At 39.3% G+C, this 21575-nt stretch overlaps 2 protein-coding genes across 3 annotated transcripts in view; both read right to left on the reverse strand.

Annotated features, from left to right (window-relative positions):
- Positions 1 to 18: 18 nt before the first annotated feature.
- Positions 19 to 5012, reverse strand: LOC108630124 (2-acylglycerol O-acyltransferase 2-like). Its single transcript, XM_018033191.2, has 7 exons — positions 2764 to 5012; positions 2163 to 2210; positions 1823 to 2064; positions 1450 to 1727; positions 674 to 860; positions 410 to 609; positions 19 to 234 (listed from the first exon to the last, which is right to left on the reverse strand). Exons 3-7 carry the CDS (start codon positions 2044 to 2046, stop codon positions 74 to 76), a joined length of 1050 nt encoding a protein of 349 aa, XP_017888680.1. The 5' UTR covers positions 2047 to 2064; positions 2163 to 2210; positions 2764 to 5012; the 3' UTR covers positions 19 to 73.
- A 519-nt stretch (positions 5013 to 5531) lies between these two features.
- The window catches only part of Gdap2 (ganglioside induced differentiation associated protein 2), a 43298-nt gene continuing 27254 nt past the window's right edge, over positions 5532 to 21575 (reverse strand). For both annotated transcript variants that reach the window (XM_018033232.2, XM_018033233.2), the window contains exons 6-12: positions 21004 to 21243; positions 20756 to 20924; positions 14946 to 15099; positions 7773 to 7912; positions 7473 to 7527; positions 6929 to 7072; positions 5532 to 6423 (exon numbers count right to left, since the gene is read on the reverse strand). In XM_018033232.2, coding sequence (XP_017888721.1) covers positions 6358 to 6423; positions 6929 to 7072; positions 7473 to 7527; positions 7773 to 7912; positions 14946 to 15099; positions 20756 to 20924; positions 21004 to 21243 — 968 coding nt within the window. In that variant the 3' untranslated portion in view covers positions 5532 to 6357. The remainder of the gene's footprint in view (positions 6424 to 6928; positions 7073 to 7472; positions 7528 to 7772; positions 7913 to 14945; positions 15100 to 20755; positions 20925 to 21003; positions 21244 to 21575) is intronic.

A 21575-nucleotide genomic window follows, 5' to 3' on the forward strand; every position in this document is an offset into this window, starting at 1 on the left:
TAATAGTATTATTTTTATATTATTTATTTATTTTTCTATTGAAGATATTTATCAAATGTTCCATGTTTTTTTATCAAGATAACAATTCCAGTTTCACCGAATCAGCGTTCTCGATATACTTGTGTTTATTCGTCTCGAACAGGTTCACTAATTCCTTGATGAATTTTTCATGGTACTCGTTAATTTGCTCTTTCGTCGGTTCCTCTATCTTTGGTAATTCTATAGGACTGCCCACTAGAAAGAATAATTTACGCATTTAATTAATAAAAATCATTTGATTTGTCGGAGACGGTACGTGATAGAGTCTTTTCAATTTCGAATTCCTTATTTGCATTAGGTACTCTATAAGTGGTGGATATTGCAAAAAAGTATTCTGTTGCTCGATATAATAGTTAGTTTAAATTCGTACCAACTACCGTTATTGGCGTCCGCCGAGGTAAGATGCCGAAATTGTATTGGAAAAATCCCCGGCCTTTTAGAACCACAGGTGCAAGTGAAATTAAACTCCGAATATAGTCTTGTACTCTTCGGAAGAGCGACCCCTCCGGCCCATAAACCTGATCATAAGTATTCGTTTCCCCAAAGGAGAAGACAGGCACCAATGGAGTTCTGGAACGTCAATAAAATCTATATTCTCCATACGATTGTAAGAAATTATTATAATGATTCTGACCCGTGCATCAATGCGAGCCTCACAAATCCTTTCCTCCTTTTTACTATGATACGATAGGTATTCGGCCGACATTCAAGTGATTCCGCGGCACCACCGGGTACCAAAATCGTCACCTTTCCGGTGTATCCCTGCTCGGGCTTCGTCGACAGCTGATAGCTTATACTTTCCGCGTCACTGCCGATAAAGCCTGCGTTTTCGTTCATTTAATATCAAGATGCAAACAGAAGGACATGTGTAGTAAATGTCTCAGTTTGTATTCACGTCACAAATTCTACTCACAGACTTGAATAAAAAAAACAACAAAGCATTCAAATTACTTTTACGTACGTTTAGTAATTATTATTACATTTAATTCACGTTCAGCTCCCCCCCATTTCCAGGCCTAACACTAATTCTGGGACACTCTGTATGTAGTCAGGTTCAATTCTATAAAAAATTGTCAAGACTATACATAGTATATTAAAATATCAGAGATCATGCGCTAAAAATTTCTAAACATTTTTCATTAATAACTTTACGTCTCTGTAAATATGACAATTCTTAAAACTTTGTCGCATCAAATGTCGGACACAGCTTTTTATTACATTACTTAAAATTGTTAACAGAAATCTTGCGGTTTATTTAGTTATAGAATAAAAAGGCAGTGAATAGAAATTATGACGTGAATAAAAATTGTAACGTGAACAGGAATTCTGACATTTACTACATTTTGTCGTACTTCTCTGTTGGTGTTTAATAAACACCGTTTACAAATATTCGTTTGGGAACATACGTACCCATTAGAGAAACGACTTCGCGAAAGAAGGGCATCTTGAAATGGAGATCAAGACTCACGAGACGGATTTCTAGGCTGGAAAACAACTTATTTTGGCCTGTGTGGTTTGAACTGTGGACAGCTGCCAAAATCCCGAAGCATAAAATCCCATGCGGGAAACTGACAAACAAATAGTTCCTACTTGGGTCCATGTCAGTAGTCTTCACCACTTTTACAGGGAAGTAGTTGCTTAAGTAACGCATCCATGTGCAGTTCCTAAACAGTCTTACCCACCGCATACTAAAACCAGGAAATTGAATTGGTTCCTTCATTGACTTCTTGGTAGTCTAAATTTTGCATGACCCTAACGCGATAAGCGTGTAAAAGCATTCTACCTGCTACCTGTGTTACGCGCATTACAGTCGTAATACATCCAAAGATAGTAGAGTGGCATGAAGAAACGTAACGTGGGAGAGTAAAAGATTGCGTATACTGTAAAAAGACTCGCCCAAAAATCTCCGAAAGCGATGAATATCACCCATATTGCTACAGCGAGTGTTTCCAGTCTTCGCTTCAGCGGAACGTTTAACGGGGCGAACTTTATGCCCAAAAATTCCATCGTTCCTTCGTAGTAAAACTAACCGTATACACATAACATAAATAATATTTGTGGATATTAATAATCAAAGTAATTTAATAAGTTTAATTCACGTTACGATAATGACAACGTAGTACCTATCAACGTTGAGGAATGTAGGGAATCAGTGCATACACTATCATTATCTGTAAATAAAATCTCGATTGGTATAAACTGCTTGGTGTTTCGTTAAAGAGTCATTAGTCGTTAAAAAATTATTAGAATAGTCATAGCCATGAAGACCTTGTTAAAAATCTTACTCTTTGTATACACGTTAAACTGTATTTTTAAACTTTAATCACTTGATGTTGAAACGGACTTAGAAAGGACTAATGGCGACGAACGTAAATCATCGATACGAAGTCCATAACTTAGAGTTTACTACAGATTGCATAAGGAGTTTGGTCATAATAATTATATGGATTATGTTTCGAAGTAACACGATACCAATGCTATTTAGTTAAAACATTATACTTAAGAATAAAATATATTAATGTGAGGGGAACAGGTGTACATTATGACCTCAAATTTGCCTTCGGGCCGTTACCGCGCCCCTTGATATCAGAAATATAAAAAAGATATAAACAAATTCTTGTACATTATTCCTTATGAATTTCTCAGAAACTAGGATATTTTATTTAAGATTCAGTATCATTTTAACATTTTCATAATAGTTTTACTGTCCTGTACTGTACTTACTCTGGTCACTGTCAATCAAGGTATACTCCAATCGAAATCGTCAGAGTATCGTTGTTTTACAACACCTGCTAATCTACTGAACTACAGGAATAGGGCCTCGTCCGTTTATATCCTCTTTGCTTGGGTTTTCACGGTGGGGATTCCATACACACTGATATTCATCAACGAATGAGCTACATATATTCACAAGAGATATATGTCAGTCCTCTGTACGAAGACTGTACATCGACCTATCTTGGGTCAAATTTTTTATTCGCTCTTTTATGAAGGAAACAAATGTGCATAGTAAACCAAACTCATGAATAAATGACCGTGATAATTATCACTTTATAATAAATACTTTATGAAATTGTGATCCATAGATAGTATTCATTTTGTCAATTGCACGTAGTATACATATACACATAGTGTATTTCTCTGTTATTTATATGTTTCAATATATTTTTTCAGTCCCAATCGTAGATTATGACCTATTCTTTACCAATGACATGACATCTTTCAAATTACTCTATAAATTTTTATTGAAACAATACGTTTCTTGCTTGGGCTATAAAAGAAACGGACAGAAAAGATGTGTGTGTGTATGTGCCCGCACACCTGTTAGAAGTACGTCATTGGCACCGAGAGAAAAATGGACCTCGATGTTAGAACATTAGACTCTATTATCATCGGGACAACAATTACGATTCATAAGAAATAGTTCTGTAAGTAAATTAAATAATTAAAATAAATTATTAAATAATTTAAATATTTCTATAAATAAATTTTCTATATATAAACCTGTAAATAATAAAGACATCAGACTAACAATGACAGTAGGAAGGAAGGGTAATATTGATTTCGACCACCAAAAACATTACGATTTTTAGTTGAAATGATACGTTTATTGCTGAATCTACAAAAAAAAAAACAGACAAAAGAGATGCATGTGTGTGTGTGAGTGTGTGTGTGCACCTGATAGAGACCGTGCGTCATCGGCACCGAGAGAAAAATATATCCCGACGTTACAACATTAGAATCTATTACAATCGCGACAACAATTACAATTTATTTAATCCGTTTACCGTATACATACAACGCTACGCGTGCATTTTCCGAATTTTCCCATCGCGCTCACATATCATTCACTGCAGTCTACTCTGTACGTAAAAAGTAAACAAAGTTTTTGAACAGTTCCGCGTGAGGAACTTTCGGAAATTAAACGCGTATCTCAGGATTCTAGGGGCGAATAGCAGCACCAGGTGAGTCGAACACACTGTGTGTCGTTAAGCTTCACACTTTCGATCGATCGTTCTCCAGTTTCGCGGATCCTAAAAGCGAGGGAACAGTGGTTTCGATTCGGTTTTATCAAGCCTTAGATTACATTCTAAGCGCGAAGCCTAATGCCCGAGAACCTCTAGTCCCAATATAGCTAATTTATCTTTTCCCAGAAATTCTTCAAACGAAATTTTCATGTTCAATCGGCTAGATCGGGACTTTAGACTCTCTGTAATTTTCTGCTACCACACCTTTTAAGCACGCGATAATATTACATATTGTCACGAATCCTTGTCTCGCCTGAAACATTCGCTATATCCGATCGATTCTCCCTTTGTTCAGCAGAAAAGCGACGCTCGGTCGTCTAAATCCTGTTCGACGTTTTCTGCGGCGTCGAGGAGACTTCCGACGAGGACGCATGTTGCGCGACACATGGTTACTTACTATAAACGATTGTCAGGGACGGACACTCAGGTCGTTCAACGTAAGAAAGGTCTTCAATTGACCATAGTAAGTGACTTAAAGGTTTTCAACCCTAGTATTTCATTCCAGTACTTTTAACGAATTATACAATATCAACGGTTTAAAGAGAAACGAGATTATTCGAGATCATGGTAAAATTTCGTACATACCAGTGCCCGATAACGCAAAATTATGTGGAATGAATATTATGGATGAAACGATCTTTGACACAGCAGAAGAAGCAATCGATTTCTCATTTGAATTAACGCGATCCTCTCACTTTCATCTCTTTCCATGTTTTAACGAAACGCTACGCTAAACGCTAATCCTAAAATGTCAATGAACATCACCAACGCAATAAAAAGTAATAAAAAAGTATCTCAACGATCAAGCATACTCGGACTACGTCGGAGTCGGTAATAATGTAAAATTACACAACGTGGATACACATTTTTTGACTCGGAAGTACGCACCATTGACGCATTCCTCGCGTTCTTCGATAACTCGTTCCAAGTCACAACTAGAATCGTTTGTAACACTGAATCGAGAATTTCGAAGAACGCCCAATGGGAAAGGAATGGGTTAATGGACTGCGGTTTTCGAACGCGTCAACACTTTCTATCGTCTCTTCGAGTGTTTAAAAATGCTTAACAACGAGTATAACGATTTCAGTTCCACGACGTTTGCGCGCATACACGCGTGCGCTACCGCGTATGTATGTACGCAGGTCGCGGAGAAGCTCTTAGAGTTTATTGCTTTATCTAATCTAGAATTGAACCGCGAGTCACGATCTCGGCAATTCTCGGACCATCCCTCGCGTCGGTGATGAACGGACAGGTGTCGTCGCCGTTTGCTCTTTTCTAGCGGAACGTTGCAAAGCGATTATTATTATTATTAACGAGTCTCGATCGACACCGAGTGGATTCATCACCGATGAATTCGGAATGGTGACGCTGTAAGACGATGAATACCAAAGCCGTAGGAACCAGCAGCTTTGCTTGCATCTTGTAGCCGAGAGATTGTAACGTTATTACATAGAACTTCATTTCTTAATTTTTTTTTTTTTATATATATATATATATTATATCTTGCTTTTTATATAACACTCTTTCGTTTAAAAAAAATCACCGTTTATATCGAAAATACCGCGAACCGGCGTCCGCGACATAATAAAATACGATGTATAATAATCGAATAGACGCTCCTCGCATTGTACATACAACGACGGATAAGAAAATAACAGAAAAGCGGTCGACAGTCCTCGTATTAAGCCGTCGTTAAAACCGAGCATAAGATTTCTCGTCGACGCCAGCCTTTCCCTCTTTTCTCAACGCACCTGTCCCGCCTCTCACTCCGCAACCGTACGTCGGCTAACTATTTTATAAGAACAACAAGATTCCCACGTACGATCGTAACGACGACGAGAATACTGATTATTGGTGTTTTGGCAGCCGATATCCGCGCAGCGAATAACCATTTCTCCTCTTCCCGTTCTTGGTGTCACTCTCCGGGATTATTTATCTCCATTCTGTCCTCGGTACGCGCAGAAACAAACAGGTGGGCAGTGGTTTCTTGACTTCGCTCAGCGACCGATTCCAGGAACAATTTGCGATCTGCACGTTGCGGTACGGACCGTCCTTTCGTGCTCTGGTCGCCAGGCACTTGTTCGCCACTCCCCGAGGAACCGTGCATTTCCGACAGGATCTTCCAGAATCGACGGCGACAGGATACCCCCCCGGGAAGCTCGCGAGCACGATGGTCGGTGCTGATGCAAACGCGCGTCACACAACGGACACCGTATTATCGAGCGGAACGGATGATCCGACTGCTTCCTTTTGTCCGATGCTTCGCCGGACGGGAGGCCACCTCGCAGAGTTACGTCGACGTTGACGGTGACGAGGGCACCGTCGTATCCGGTTGGTAATACCTCAAGCCGTTTATCTGAAATCATCGCAGATATAGTCTCGTTTTTTCAAAAAAGATCTTATCTTTTAGTGCATATTGAAAAATTATAATAAGGGCTCTCTTATCATTGGACTACGGATTTTATGTATTTATAAAATGATTCACCGTACTGCACATGTGAACGTTGCACGTGATGCAAAGAAATGTAGGAAATACAAAATCCGAATTGCAATGTTTAAGATTGGTAGGCGCGAAATGTTTGTATTTAAAAAAAATTGGAAATTATTCCATCTGCACTTTAAGATATAAATAACATAAGCATAAACGTACAAAAAATATATTACTTATGCTTCACCAGTAGGATTAAAGAAATTATTATAGTGCAATGTATAAATTATTATTATGCCTGCCGAAAATCGACAAACTTTCCGGACAAGCCAATATACATATTATTATTATTATTATTATTATTATTATTATTATTACCTTCTTATAATTGTATATGTATATTACCTAGTATTATAGAAAAAGAAATGCTCACCGTCATGTCGTACTCCGTAATGTAAGCCGGGATCTCTAGCTGATTGGGGGACATCACTTCGTAGAGGTATTCCACGCCAGGTAGATTGTGAACCTTTTGTTTTATAGCTGGGGCCATGAACGTCGTGAACCACCACGTCACCATCTGCGGCAATCCCAATGATAAATCAATTTTTAACGCTTATCGCTTATGTCGAACGAACTTAGGTTTATTGTAATTTGCGAAAGAGAATGCGGAACGAGAAACAGAAGGGTCCAATTATTTTCTTCTGCTCGATCGACGCCGTACTTCGTTCGCGGTTCCCTCAAACGTTTCTGCTAACAACGCCAGATCCAGTTCACGAGATAACGATTGGCCTTGCCCACGGATTTACAAATAGTAACGCGAAAACAGGTTCACCTCGAGTGGCTACCGGAAGGTCAGGAGGTTCGATATGATCGCGTTATTAGCATAGAACCACGCACGTGGGAAACGCGATTAATAGACATTTGCGTTTTAAAATTCGCTCCCTCGAGCTTAATTCAAATTTACGAATTGTACAAACCTTGGTCCAAAAAGTAGGATGGACAATGTAGAAGTGTTTTAGGTTCTTCTTATACCTGTAACAAAAGTATTTCAATTAGTATATAATAAATTAAACAATACTTATGTGTAACTAATGGGTTGGCAAGAAAGTAATTTCAGTTTTTACGATATTCTGTGTTTGTGAAAACAGAAATTACTTTTCGCCAACCCAATATTTATAGAAATTCTACTAATTTCAGGCACAAGTAGATGGACGTGTATTTCTGTTTGCAATAATTATGTAAAAATTGAGACCGCAGATTTATATGAAAAGTCTTACTTGTAAGGAAGCACGTTGTAAACTTCGCGCAACCAATGCAAGCTGGGATAATTGTTGCTAGTCGTTAGCGTGTGGAAATAAGCGATAACGTAGTCCCCTTTTACGATCGGATCCAGCAATTGTATCAGATATAACAACGCCTGAAACAAATAATTTTCTTCTCTCAAACTCGTCTCTTATGAATAGACTTTTTAATCCGACATCATAAATATTTTATTGTGCATAAAAGCCCGCAGTATACTCATAAATTTTCATATGTATATTATTTATAGGCGACCGATTAATCAGAAATGAATTATCTGTTGCATAGTTTGCGTGTATTGTTCTCCATTTGAACAATGCAGTCGGAAAATTTATGGTACGCCACCGGAACAGAGTGAAAAGCAGAACAATGTAAAGAAAAACCAAAAGTCTACCTATTGCTAAAATCGGAATTAAACCCCTTTCAGAGTGAGAGCAAACACTTCACTGTGAAACGCTGACAAACCCGAATTTCTTTGATACCAGTGGAGCGTCACTCGTCATTGCATTTTATTAGATAGGCGCCAGCTAAGCTTCCACGCGGATTATTACTCGCGTTTGCCCGACACCACCGAGGATCGTGGGAACCAGGTCGAAGGTCTTTGAGCGACCGAAAGCTGCAAAGGGTTGGGCGGCTGCGAAAGTTCGCAGTGAAAAGGGAAACGGGGACAAACGCGTTCTACACGGCAGATGTCATATCGAATTGAAGTTCGCTTCGGTTTCCATCAACAACCCTCTGAACTCTTCTTCCTCTCCTGCTGTCGTGCAGCGTCGACGTCACCGATTACGTCAGAACGTCTAAACGACGAGACGTATGTTTTAATCATTGATTAGTTTTCGACTACGTGTCAACTATAATGGTCGAATCTCGTTTCCTAAATGGTCTCTTTATGTAGTGAATAAATTGTTATTACAAGACAAAACTCGCTCTTTAATGTTATACCCTATGAACATTGTACAGACATTGAGTTGGAACAATTATTATATGCAAGTATGCATTATTATTATTATATGCAAGTATGCATTATTATTATTATGAGCAAGTTGAGGGAATTTTTTACAGGATCGATGTAAAAAGCGAACTGTTGCCAGGGTTAATCAGCACAGTCAGCATTTCGATTTTATTTGCGAGCTTGCCAAGGGAACCGGAAACGAGATTGTGGCAGCGAGTTTGCGAATGGTACAATTTCCGCGGTGTTCGGTTTAATCATCGCTCATCATCGACGTCGGCTTTATTGGCCTGTGAACCGGAATCTAGTCATTACGACGCCTCGCGTTTTACATTTTGATTACAGTTATGAATTATAACGCGTATAGTTAGAAATTCACGCCGAACGATTAACAAATAGGAGAGATAGCGATCGAAGCATCTAGCGGACGTACAAAACAGTTCGTTCAATTTTCAATCGAGGTCGAGTTTAGATAGTTTAGCATCGTCAGCACGAGATCTGTTTAAGCCGCGCTTTCATACGGAGACGCAAGTGTAAGCGAATGAGATCGCGGGAAGAATAGAGGTCCGTTAATCTAAATCGGTGAAGATCGACGTGTATTTTCCCTGTAAGGATTAAATAAATACGTGGCCGTTAAGACGTCTACACGAAGAGTGACTCCCAAGTCACACGTTTTAGTTGAGCTAGGCTCTCCCAATATGATTTTCGCGCTGTTTTTTTTTATGGTGCTTCGTACCTATGTCCGTGTACCATTAAGAAGACTTGCATCGATGGGTGCAGTCGCCCCCACTTTAAACTTCGTATTTTCTAATACTAAATATATATAAATAATATTTTCTAACACTCGGTTCTTAGAAGTCGATGACGCATCGCGATTTCGTTACTCCCGTTTGGAGAAATACGGACATGCCCTGTTTGACGTAAACTCGTATATCGCGAGCGATGATGCAATGAGCGTGAACATAATATACTGCGTGTCATAATTTCAAAGTCGACGGACAATTTTTAGCTGTATTGCGCTAAATTGTAATAGATAAAGAAACTGTGCGAGTATCGGGCAATTGGAAGTATAATGGATAAGGAGAAGTCCGCTTGCACAATCAATTCTATGAAATGTTTAGTACAGTAATCTCCAGCCATATTTTTCTTTGGATGTATGGCCAATCTATTCTTGGAAACACTTTTTGAACGCGAGCATCGAGTTTTATTTTACTGAGGAATCAAATTCATTCTCACGAAATTATTGCTCAAAATATTGGAGAATAAAATTGTATACGACTTTTTTTGTAGGTAATAGTAATACCTACAACTTTTGTTCAAAGCATTTTTCGAAATTTTGACAAAAAAAATTTTTTCAATTTTTCCGAGATTTTTCCAAAGGGGTACCCCTTCAAATTTTGTGAAATTTTCGTTTTTGGCCAATAACTTCTAAACCGTTGGAGATACGGGAAAATTGCATAGGACCTTTCTTGTAGAGGACGACGAGATCTACAATTTCCATGTAAAAATGTTTCGCTATCATTAATAGTTTACGAGTTATTGACGAAAAACGAAAAAACAGTTTTTTGCAAATAACTCAATAACTATTGATGCTAGCGAAGAATTTTTACATGGAAATTGTAGATCTCGTCGTCCTCTACAAAATGGTTCTATACATGCCCCCCTAAGTCCATCCGTTTGGAAGTTATGGGCAAAAAACGAAATTTTTTGCCAAAAGTTGGCTGTTTCGACGGTGAGACGGTCGGATTTTTTCAGCACCTATAAAATGCCGATTAATCATATTTAACTCGTTAAATACTGAAGTTAGACGAAAAATGATCAGGAACCCACGTCAAAGGCGATAAGTAAGAACATAAACTTTCGAAAATATCAGCTTTAAACATCGACAATTTAACGATGGTATAAAATTAAGTACAGGCGACGAGCTTTTGAAATACGCTTGCTGTATATATCGCGACCCTGAATTTTCATTATCTCGGCACCGCGTTCAATTAGCATTCGTGCACTAAGCCCTCCCCCGCTCTCTTTCACTTTATGAGCACGAATAACGTTTTACATCGAGTGAGAAAAGTTTGGACAGATAATAAAATATAAATTCAACGATATATAGATACTGAGGAGATTTATCATCCCATTCGCACGATCCTCCCTCTATAAAGTATACAAGCGTATTGAAAGTATTTTTGGCGCCGTCTACGACGCGGATGTAATTTTTATCCGGTTTCCTTCTCGAGGCGGCCGAATGTAAAATTAGACGTTGCATCGCGTAAATAAGTACGCGATAGGTATAGACTCCTTTTGGCATTCATTGCGTATCTTCTTCGAGGTTCTTTCCGCGTTCAGATTCGATAAAATTCCAATGAACTATGACCTTCGACAATCCATTTGAATTTTATAAATCACTTTTTTATACGAATAATTAACAAAGGTGTTAAGTGAAGGTAGTGAAGGTGTTAAGAATAGTAAAACTGGTTCACGCTTGAAGTGTAATTAGAGTTGCGATATGAATTTAATAGATTATGCATTTAAATTAAAAATCAGAATCGATAGGGTAATTCATTCAAATTAGCTCAATTAATTGCAGAATTTATACACCGACTACTATGAGACATTATTATTCTACGTACGTATAGACGCGTTATAATGCAAGCAAATAAGCATAAAATATGCATTATTGTGGTGCGTTAAGGTTGTCTGAGCAGTAAGATCTCTGGCAAAAGTTTAAGAAACGTGATAAAGAGTTACGTCCAATATTTGAAGCGATAAACTTTTAGGAAAAATATTTACAGAAGCAGAGTTTATAAAATTGTTACTAACTTAAAGTTGTATGAACCAGAAAAACAGTAAGAAAGTAATCAAACTTTAACAGTTGTTAGATATTAATAAAACACTGTGCAGAAGTATAAAAATTTTGCAAGGCTATTAACAAAGTTATTACATCTTGAATTATATTATAGCTTTGTGATTGTTTTTATAAAAAGAACTCATACAATCATAAATGTAATTATTATCCCTTTGATTGACTCGACGTTTTAATTCCTACAAGATCGAATCATTTCGGCTACTATGATTTATTGGCAATACAAACTGTAAATGGACCGACGAAATGAAAAATCTGTATGACGTCCTACGAAATGAACTGCTCCAAATAACGTGGAAGAGTTGTCGATACCTTAAACGTCAAGACTGCAGAATTATATGGAACGGGACCGGCGGTGATCGGGGGTGGTTAAGGATATCCTTTTCACTGGCTGATAAAACGTGTGACCTGAAATTGGTTCGGTGAGGTAACGGGGAGAATGATCGAGTACGTCCTTGAATCTCGGACAGCGACCTACATTCGGAAAGAACGAGGGGACTCGCGACTTCTTTCGTCTCGCCTTCTTCAACGGCACTCTACATACATATATGTATACATATATGTATATTGAAGAACGCGAGACGAAAAAAGGAGATACATACATTTTCTTAGTGCATTATCTGTCACGGGAACGTGGCAAACTGATGCTGTCTTCGATCCTCGCATAATTCACCGCGGGAATATACAATTTTATACGCCTGTGCGTAGAATTTTTTATCGTAACTTTAAAAAGCTTCGATGTGAAAAAAAAATGTTAAAAATTGTATCGAAGTTAATTAATCGTCTGGATAAAATTTTTAATGCATTTTTTCACTTCTACAAGGAGATAAGAGGTATTGTGAGACAGGGCTGAAGAGATGTGGTTGATCAACGAACGAGGGAAGAAAAAGGGTTGATCAGGGCGAGGCCGTTTACCGTTTCGATCGGCCGTGGCTATTCCCGGCTCCGGCTCGCGTTCTCCTTAAAACCCGTCGTCCACTCGCGACGTTAAAGAGGCTCACGTGCGCAGGGGTGAAAACAAACTTTTTTCCAGGGCAGGCCCGCGACAACAGCCGCAGCGGTGCGCGTCCTCCGGGGAGTTGTTCCCCCGTGGTCGGTCTATTTCTGGACGTGTAAATATCGATTCGAGCCGGCTAGGCTCTGGGCTACGCCTCGTCTCGCCGACGGGAGAGACGGGAATGGAAATGTCGCGTGGGAGTCCAGGGAGCAACGGTGACAAACGCGGGAGTGACGAGATAGCCGCGAGTCCGGCTTATCTGGTCGCTAAGACGTCGCGAATTGAGTTCGAGAAAAAGGGGTGACATATAGGGTGTTCAAGTATTAATGGTACGACCGTAGAGGATAGTACAAAAAAAAGTTAAAAAAAAGACACTTCTATAAATCGAACTGCATATGGTTTGCCACAAATTAAACTTGAACTTTCGCAGATCACGTTCGACTTTAAATCTCGTCACGAGTATCGAAAGATAGGTGATGCATGGTGATTTATCTGAAGGGCAAAATCGAAGACTCATGGTAAAAGCGACGGAACAGTTTTAACATGGAAGATTTGGTAGGAACGTGGAATAGGCGACGTACCGAATAAACATTCGATCGATTCGATGAATAATTCGAAATCGGCCATTGGCTCGCCACTTCGCCTTGCAAATGAACATGCCTGCCTTCATCGTATTCTCTCTTCAGCTTGGCTCTTTTGTACTCCACGAGCATCAAATACTCTTATAAAATATTTGTTTCGAAATTATATAATTAACCGTTGCAGAGTTATAAATTATTAAAAATACATTAACTTATGTTGTAAAAAGATTTTACGTATTTGTGAAAACTGAAATTACTTTCGTGGAAAACCAATAAATGTAGTATATTACTGTACAAGAACTGTTTGTCAGTGTTAGAATTAAAGTCACCCTTCGTTCTTTCGCGGTACTCATTGATTACCCTTTTGTAGGAGTATCACACGGGACTCTTTTATCGTCTTTGAAACGAGGTTCATGATTTTCTAAATAGAGCCGACTACTTCGCGGAAAAGGTGTCCATGCAATTTTCTCCCGGCGTCGAGCTATGCTAAACGGATCGATCAGCTTGCAAAGAACTGCTAAACATGCTAGTAGTCCATAATAAAAGGCGAGGCTAACACGGGTACGCCCGGCGCGTATTGATTTTATGCCGTTCGCCACGCTTTACAGTCCGACTCGCAACTATGTTCCATTACGCGATCGTGTTTGCTACTACGTTTTCGCAAGTCACGAGGCGATACCCGCTGGTTCACGTGCCCCCGCCGAGGGCGGCCTAAGGACGAGGGTGAAAATTTTCAACCGGCAGCACGTGATCAAGGGTTGATTGCTCTCGGCGCACTGGGAAATCTACTGGATTATATATATTTTACATGTATATGTATATATATATATATTATATTCATTTGGGAAATAATAATAGCGTCAAGTATTATAAAAATAAAAACTTACAAAAGATGAGTATCTGGACTATATTACTTCCATACCTAAAATTGTATGAACCGTAATATATCTGGCAAAAGTTTGAGAAGTTCAATAATAATAAGCTATGTCCAATATTTGAAGTAAACTTGTAGGAAAAATTATATTTACAGAGAAGTAAAGTTTATAAAATTGGTCGACGTGCTTTTTTTAAGTCACAGGGAACTTTTGTAATTTCTAATATTTTAATATATAGTTTTGCTACTTTTTGATAGGATTGTACCTGACTCACAACCTTCCACATTGTCTATAAGTTATACATTTCTTTCTTTTGCGTAGTTCTTATTGTGTGTAATATGTCTTAAATAGTGTCCTTGATATTATTTTAACTTTTAAATACTACTGTCTTATCAACTCGAATTGCCTTTTTAACATAATTCACAAGTTTTTGAAAAGGAGTAGATAATTTCGCCAGATAGTATGAAAAGAATTATTCATTGTTCCATTTCTAATTTGTCTTGGAAGCGTAGATATTATAATTGGAAGCGACGATAATTTCTTGAATAGCAAGTTAGAAAATGGATGATTCATGTTTTTCACTCCCCCAATTCTTTTTTACATATTACGTTACTGTCTTATCAATTCACACGGTTGCGTTAATATACATTATAAAAAAAAAGCTCGAAGCATTTTGCAAACGAATGAATAATTTCACAAGAAATTGTGAAAACAATTATTCATTCTTCAATTTTTAATTTGTGTTTAAAGCGGAGATAATCGGAAGCTACGTTTGAAACCGAAGGAAATGGAGTTGGAGGAAGCGGGGGCGACGTTTGGAGGAGAGTTTATCGGGGCGGATTCAATTTAACGGAGCTCGTCTCGGGAACTCGATAAATTTTAATCTCACCTTGTCCAGATTGATTTTAGTAGCAGGGAACCATTTCCCGACGAACACGACCACCGGCCGACCCTGGCGATCCACTCCGCTTTGGTATAGGCATCCAATTCCCGAAACTTCAGACAGATCCTCCGTCTTCGCTCTTCTAAGGAGCCTCTCGTACCTGCAACAGAATAATTATTCCAACGTTATCTCCCAATCGCTCGAAAGCTCGACGTACATATTGAAAAGTGAAAATTGAATAACTCGTTATAGATCGCGGGAGATAAAAGTATACGAGGAGCAACTGATTCGTGTCACGACTGTCCATCACGTAGCCTTTAATCGCGGCGATGAGAGCATGCGGTTCCGTGCAAACACGCGAACCACGACGTACCAGCGTCGTAATGTCAATCATCGTAATCTGCATTAATTTCGACGCGATTCCTTTGATAAGAATTTCGCAACCGGAATTAATTGTACGATGATGCAATTCTACTCGGTCACAATAGAAAATTATCTACTTCAATTCTGAATGTTACGACAAAAATCGTCAACCGTATTGTAGTTTTTATAAAAAGAATTGTTTATTATCTCGTTTCGCAAAATCGATGATCGGGCTTGAGATTCGATATCGTCGTTCTCGATAAGAATTGTGGAAAGTCCCGCGCGCCGAGTGCCAACATTTTGTTTAATATTTGTTTACAATAGAATTTCGCGTTGGGAGTTTCGTGTAACCGCGAGAGGCGTCGCGGCGGCGAGCATCGCGCGTGGACGCGTCCATGAATATTCCATTCGGGCTAAAATCAATGAGCACACGCTTCACGTGCGCGGCGTTCGCGAAGCGTTACGCCTAACGTCATTAATCGAGTCAGGCCGCACGATTGAACGCGGCTGATCCAAACAAGCTGATTTTAGTCGGCGAACTCCTCGCCGCGATGCCGAGAAACCAACTTCGAGCCACGGTATTTATCGACTTTCCCCCGTCGCGCTTCTAACTCTCTTCCTACGACAGGTTTTTCTATTCAAGGCTGAATCACGCACTTGGCCAAGCAAGAAATACATATTTTTTAATTATTAAAAACGGCGACGCGGGTAACGAGGCTCGTTTCCAACGCCACGTCTGACTATAGACGAAAGCGTACTACTGCGAACGCGGCTGCCCGGCTGGCTATGCACATCATTGTTACTCGCTATTGTCCTCGCGGCTCCGCGCCGTCTTCTCACGGAAACGCGACGTTTATTATTGTTCGCCCACGTCCACTCGAAAGAAAGAGTGACGCATTAGCAAATGTAACATGCAATTTTCCGACTCCCCTCGTTTCATCAAACGCATTGTATAACATTTAAGAACAGCCTAATGGATCGCGAGGTGTAATTAAATGGATAATTGAAAATGATGTGCAAGATGGAACGTATTGTAAGATCGCACGCGTTCGTCAGACCGTTTTCCATTCTCATCCTCTCGGTAGATACGATTTTCCTCCCACGATCGTAGATTAAGAACAGAGACTTGAGCGTGAAAGCGCGAGGCGGATTGGAACCGTCGTCGAAACGTCTATCGACCGGTTCTATCGAAGGGAGAACTGGGCAACGAGGACCCATCCCCTGTCCGTAGAGAGGAATTAGTTTCTTGGCGCAAAACAGAACTGGGCGTTGGACCAAAAATCAAATTCCTCCGTAATGAAAAACTCCAAGTGGAAATGAAGAGTCCCGGTTCGAAGATCTTGGAAACAGGCGATCGTTCAGGAAAATCTGTCGGTCGAAGTCCGAGTAGCAAAAAATCAACACACGAGATAGGGGGGACATTTACGTAACGCGGAAGCGCGCGAGTTGACAGGGATACGAGTTACAGATCCATGTAAAAATCACTGTCGAAACGTGTCGAGAGAGAAAGACGATTGGATACGCACCGGTCCTCGTCCTCGATCACATCCACCATGTCAATCATGACCATTCTGATAATGACCACGCTTCGTTCCCAAATGTGCGCCCCTGCACGAAGACAACTTCGAGGATCAAAACTTCTCAACACTGACCGACGCCTGTATTGTCCGTCTCTCTGTTCGATCGATGAAACTTAGCTGCTATCATCGGTCCACCGACTCGAAACTCTAACTACTTTTATATACGAATTTCGTGAGAGGCAATCAAAGTTTACGAGCGAGTCCCGGATTGGAAGAGAGAACGACGGATCGGGACGCGACGAGCCGTCATGACGAGTCGCAACGCACTGAGACCGGCCGAACGAGGAAGACGGGAGTAGTAGTAGGAATCGAGGAACGACGCGACGTCGGGACGCTGCGTCGGTTCGCGTCTTCGTGGGCGCGCGCCTCACCGCCGGCTGCGTCACGTCGCCGCCGCGCCGTGCGGCGCCTGCTCGGTTCGGCTTTTAGATTGCCACATGCAGCACCGATCAACGGCGAGAATATTCAAACGTCCCGTGATTTTATGGGTACTTAAATTGGTGCAACACTGACATAACTTGATAAGAAATGAATGTCGAATGCCAATACTTTGAGATAACAGAGTATTAATCGAGAATTACTAATTTGTTTCGGCAAAAGGTCGTGTTCTGCGTTTCAACGAGTTGAACAAGTACAAATCTTATTTATTTAAGAAAATGAAGCGATGCGTGGAGTATAGGAAAATACGTATATGTATAGACTTCAAAGTTAGAATATAGTATAGGGGAAATTTTGATGTATGATATAAGTGCAAGAAAATCAGGAAAGTTATTTAGGACGAGTGGGAGGTGAACAGGGAAAACAAAAAGAAATAGGCTGATAGCGAGTAGTGATTATAGATTGTAACGAGAGCAGGCTTTAATATCCTACTGTGATAGGAAATTAGTATAGTATAGCATAGAATTATTAAGAAGTAAGCAGAATGAGAATCGAAGTACAACATACAGATAGTAATGAGTAAAATAGTACATAAGATTAGTGAGTCAGACAGTATGTAAGATTAATGAGTAAGCTAGTATGTAAGATTAGTGAATAAGAATAGTGAATAGAAAATTTATCGAAAACCGAATGTGCGAAAAATATGATTTTTAAAAATATAGAGAATATGAAAAACAGAGTGCGCATTGCAATATTTAAAAGAAACTGTTATAAAAAAAAAACAGATTTTTTTTAAACTGGTACTATAAATATTTCATTCTGTATAAAAATTCGCGGTGTGTTTATCGCCGTCTATTTTACTGCGACGAAAATTTCCTACAGCGATGATGTTCCGTAGGAAGAAACACGTACGGCTCTTCGAATGTAAGAAACGATTTACTGCCCATCGATTTCCTATCCAATTGTATCGAATCACGCGATTTCGATCAAACGAAAATAGGACGTTGTTCGATTTCTAAGAATATATTACCGCGAGCCTAACGCCAGAGGATCTAATCGTGAAACATGAATAGGTCTCTCATTGAATCTAATACGGAGAGTAAACACCTTCCGCCGGAAATAGAAAGCGCGATTCTGCCAATTTCTCGAGATCTTCGTAATACGTAGAAATGGAACGACCGTGAATTTCATGGAACGTCGAAGAACGTAAAGAAGGAAGGAGCGTCTCTTTTTATGAAATGAACAGAGCCGAAAAGCGTGGCTCGCCCATCCATAAAACAGGCAACTCGTATTGCGTCCAATCGCGAGCAGAAACGTTCGACTATAAATGTTATATACCCGTTCACGATTTCGCGACCGTGGCCTCGACCGAAACGGATTCAAGGCGATCTTTTAACGAAACGACTGATTCGAACCACTCCGAGTAATGACGCTCCTCAGTCAACGTGTTCATTCGTCGCGAGAGGAAGTAAATATTAAACAACGGAATGGAAGAGACGATGAAAATTGAACAATAGTGACGGCCGCAATTATCTTTTGCGAAACGTATGAAAGATCAATGCTGATGGTGCCAGATGTTACATTATTTACAGATACCGAAAGCAATGTTTACCAGCATTAGTGGACTTGTACAGAACAAACTTCGTGTGTATCTAGTCTGCTGACGTGCAAACTTTGAAATATTGTAGTCGGAGTTGGAAACTTTTAGCCAAGGACGTCTCAGCTGATAGACAAAGTGTAAAGAACGTAGTTGAAAAATAAGAAAAACAAGGAAATTACGTTGTATAAAAACGTGTTACAAAAATACTTAATCGTACAGGAATGTATCTAGAAATTTAGAGCATGTGTGTAGGTGGAAAAATCTATATTGAGGGAAATTTAATAGAGGCTCGAATTCCAAAGCCTGGTTTTTGCCAACTTGCGAAACTCCAGGCCAGCTGATTTCGCCGTGTGGAACAGTTCCGAGATTCTTCGGCGAACTTCGCATTTATCTCATTTGTCGCACTATCACGATAAGCCGCATGAATTATACGAATGACGCAGACAGCGAGGTCGTAAACCTGTGAGCATCGAATTCGCGTCAAAGCAAACAAGATAGAATGAATTCCGCTTTTCCATCGGTTTTTTATACGATTTTAAAACACGTGAACAGATTTCGGTCATTAATTAAAACCAGTGCTAACATTAAGTAGAAGTGTCTTGTATATCCTCTTCATTTATACATTTATATATGTATTTACAAAGTGGAACAACTTCTTTAATATTAGACGAAACAATTTAATTTTCTGTGGAACATTAGAAGACTCAGTTTACTATATAATGTGTAACAACGTAAAAATTACTATTCGTCGAGGCAACGTGCGAATATCCTCGTATAATCCAATTGTTTGATTCAATAATTAAAAAATTTATTCTATTTCGAAGTGTGTCCGAATATTAATAAGAGCGACTGTATACAGGATGTTAATTTCATCTCAAATACTTACATTATTTTTTCTACTGTTGAAAGTAACATAAAAATGACAAGTAGAATGCACAAATAACTCAAGAGATTCCAAACTGACTTCGCAAGCACATATATAAAATACACATACAAGTCGAACTAGTGATGACGCATGAGAAATATGAAAGACAAAGATACGAAAAACGTGCCACATCTTTTATGCAAGTCGGTTCGGAATTCGTGAGTCACCCTTAAATGATTTTAAGCTAAAAGCCTTAAAAAGAATGCGCATCATATTTAGTAATTTTCTCCTAGTTTCAATAGTAGCGGAAATAATTTATGTACTCGAGTTGAAATTAACACCCAGTTTAGACAATACTAGAAAGGAACGGTGAACGAATTATATTGATTGCAATCGAAAGGTAAATGGAATAATTATGAACGGACATAAAAAGTCAATCAATTTATGCTGTCGCAGAAATCGATAGAAGTCTGTAAATTTGTTATTTAAGTCAGAATTGTAGACTTGAATAAAATTTGACTGACCTAAATCAATGGAGAAATTGAGTAAAAATACTGAAAATAAAACGAGCGTACGCAAGCGTACTACGCGGTGTTCCAGAAATAGCGTTTCCCTACGTCAATGGCACGATATTCGATGAATGAAACGTGTAGCACTTGTCGGTACCAAGGGGATCTGCATCCGATAACTGAGAAATTCTGTTCCCGACTCCGACGACTCATCGTTTTACCGGGAAAATGTAAACCGTACAATATCGTTGAACAAAACGTAGAGCGGTATTCAGAGTCGTTACTTATATTTAAGATCGCCTTAAACATTTGCTTAAATTCCTGTTTTCTGTACAAGACAGGGACTGGAAATGGTTCAGAAATAGCAAATGCTTAAGACGACCTTAAATATAAGTAACGACTCTGAATATCGGCCATAGTGTCTCACATTTACATACATATAAGAACGTTTCGAAGCACAATAAAGATATCATTTTTCCAGTCTAGTATTAGTTTAAAATGAATTTCTAAAACAACTATACCTTTCTTTTTGCTGCATTTGTTTCAGCATAATATCCGCGAGCGGATCGGCCGGCGGCCTCTCCCCAAGAAGTCTTTGCCGATCCAAATCACCCTGCATCTGTGCGAACGCGTGCTCGCCGATACTCACAGACGTTTCTAACTGCGTGGACAGTTCCACGCTTTCGTCGCCTATAACAAACGAACCGAAAATGTATAAAAGAAACGAGGACACGTTCTCGGTACATTCAAGGCTGTTTCGTTCTGTTACCGTGTAAAGCGTGTTGAGGATTGTCGATGATTCTAATTTGTCGATCGGGAAGCAACGGTTCGCCGTCCATTCCGCCTATATCGTTCGGCAGCTGCCAGCAAGCGTTGTCCTGCTCTGCCAGATTCCTTGGAAAATAAAGTGGTAGTAGGACTTCGTAGATCCCGAGGTCGCACGGTTCCAGGACGAACACGATACACGTGATAGAATCGCCGTACTGTTCTAAAAATCTCCTAATCGTTCCTGCCGCAACAGACGATTTTACATTTAAGTTCTTGAAACAGACACTTTCTTGCGAGATTCACGATTTAACGATGATTCGATATCGTGTACAGTAGACTCCCGTATAACGCAGTTAATATCTTTCGCGTTCTAAGAAATTGTGATGTAATTTTTTTCATAGAAAGCGCGTAATCTAAAGTAACATATTTGAAATGAGTATTGCTATGGCAACTTCTATTTTTTATATTTTATCAAATATTATTTTATTTTAAAAAGAAATTGCCTACATACAAAGTTGAATAAAAGTAACATATTATTAATATATGAGAAAAATCTTCTGTTTCATTGAAATT

Source organism: Ceratina calcarata, unplaced genomic scaffold, assembly GCF_001652005.2.
Source record: "Ceratina calcarata isolate Rehan_Ccalc_2016 unplaced genomic scaffold, ASM165200v1 scaffold7.2, whole genome shotgun sequence".
Lineage (NCBI taxonomy): Eukaryota > Metazoa > Arthropoda > Insecta > Hymenoptera > Apidae > Ceratina > Ceratina calcarata.

Excerpts from the sequence above, each read along its gene's own strand:
- LOC108630124 (XM_018033191.2), bottom strand. The coding sequence starts at position 2,046 with ATGGAATTTTTGGGCATAAAGTTCGCCCCGTTAAACGTTCCGCTGAAG. Across the intron at positions 1,728-1,822 it reads GCGCGTAACACAGGTAGCAG|TATGCGGTGGGTAAGACTGT; the intron begins GTAGAATGCTTT and ends TCCTGGTTTTAG. Across the intron at positions 610-673 it reads AGGCTCGCATTGATGCACGG|AACTCCATTGGTGCCTGTCT; the intron begins GTCAGAATCATT and ends TTGACGTTCCAG.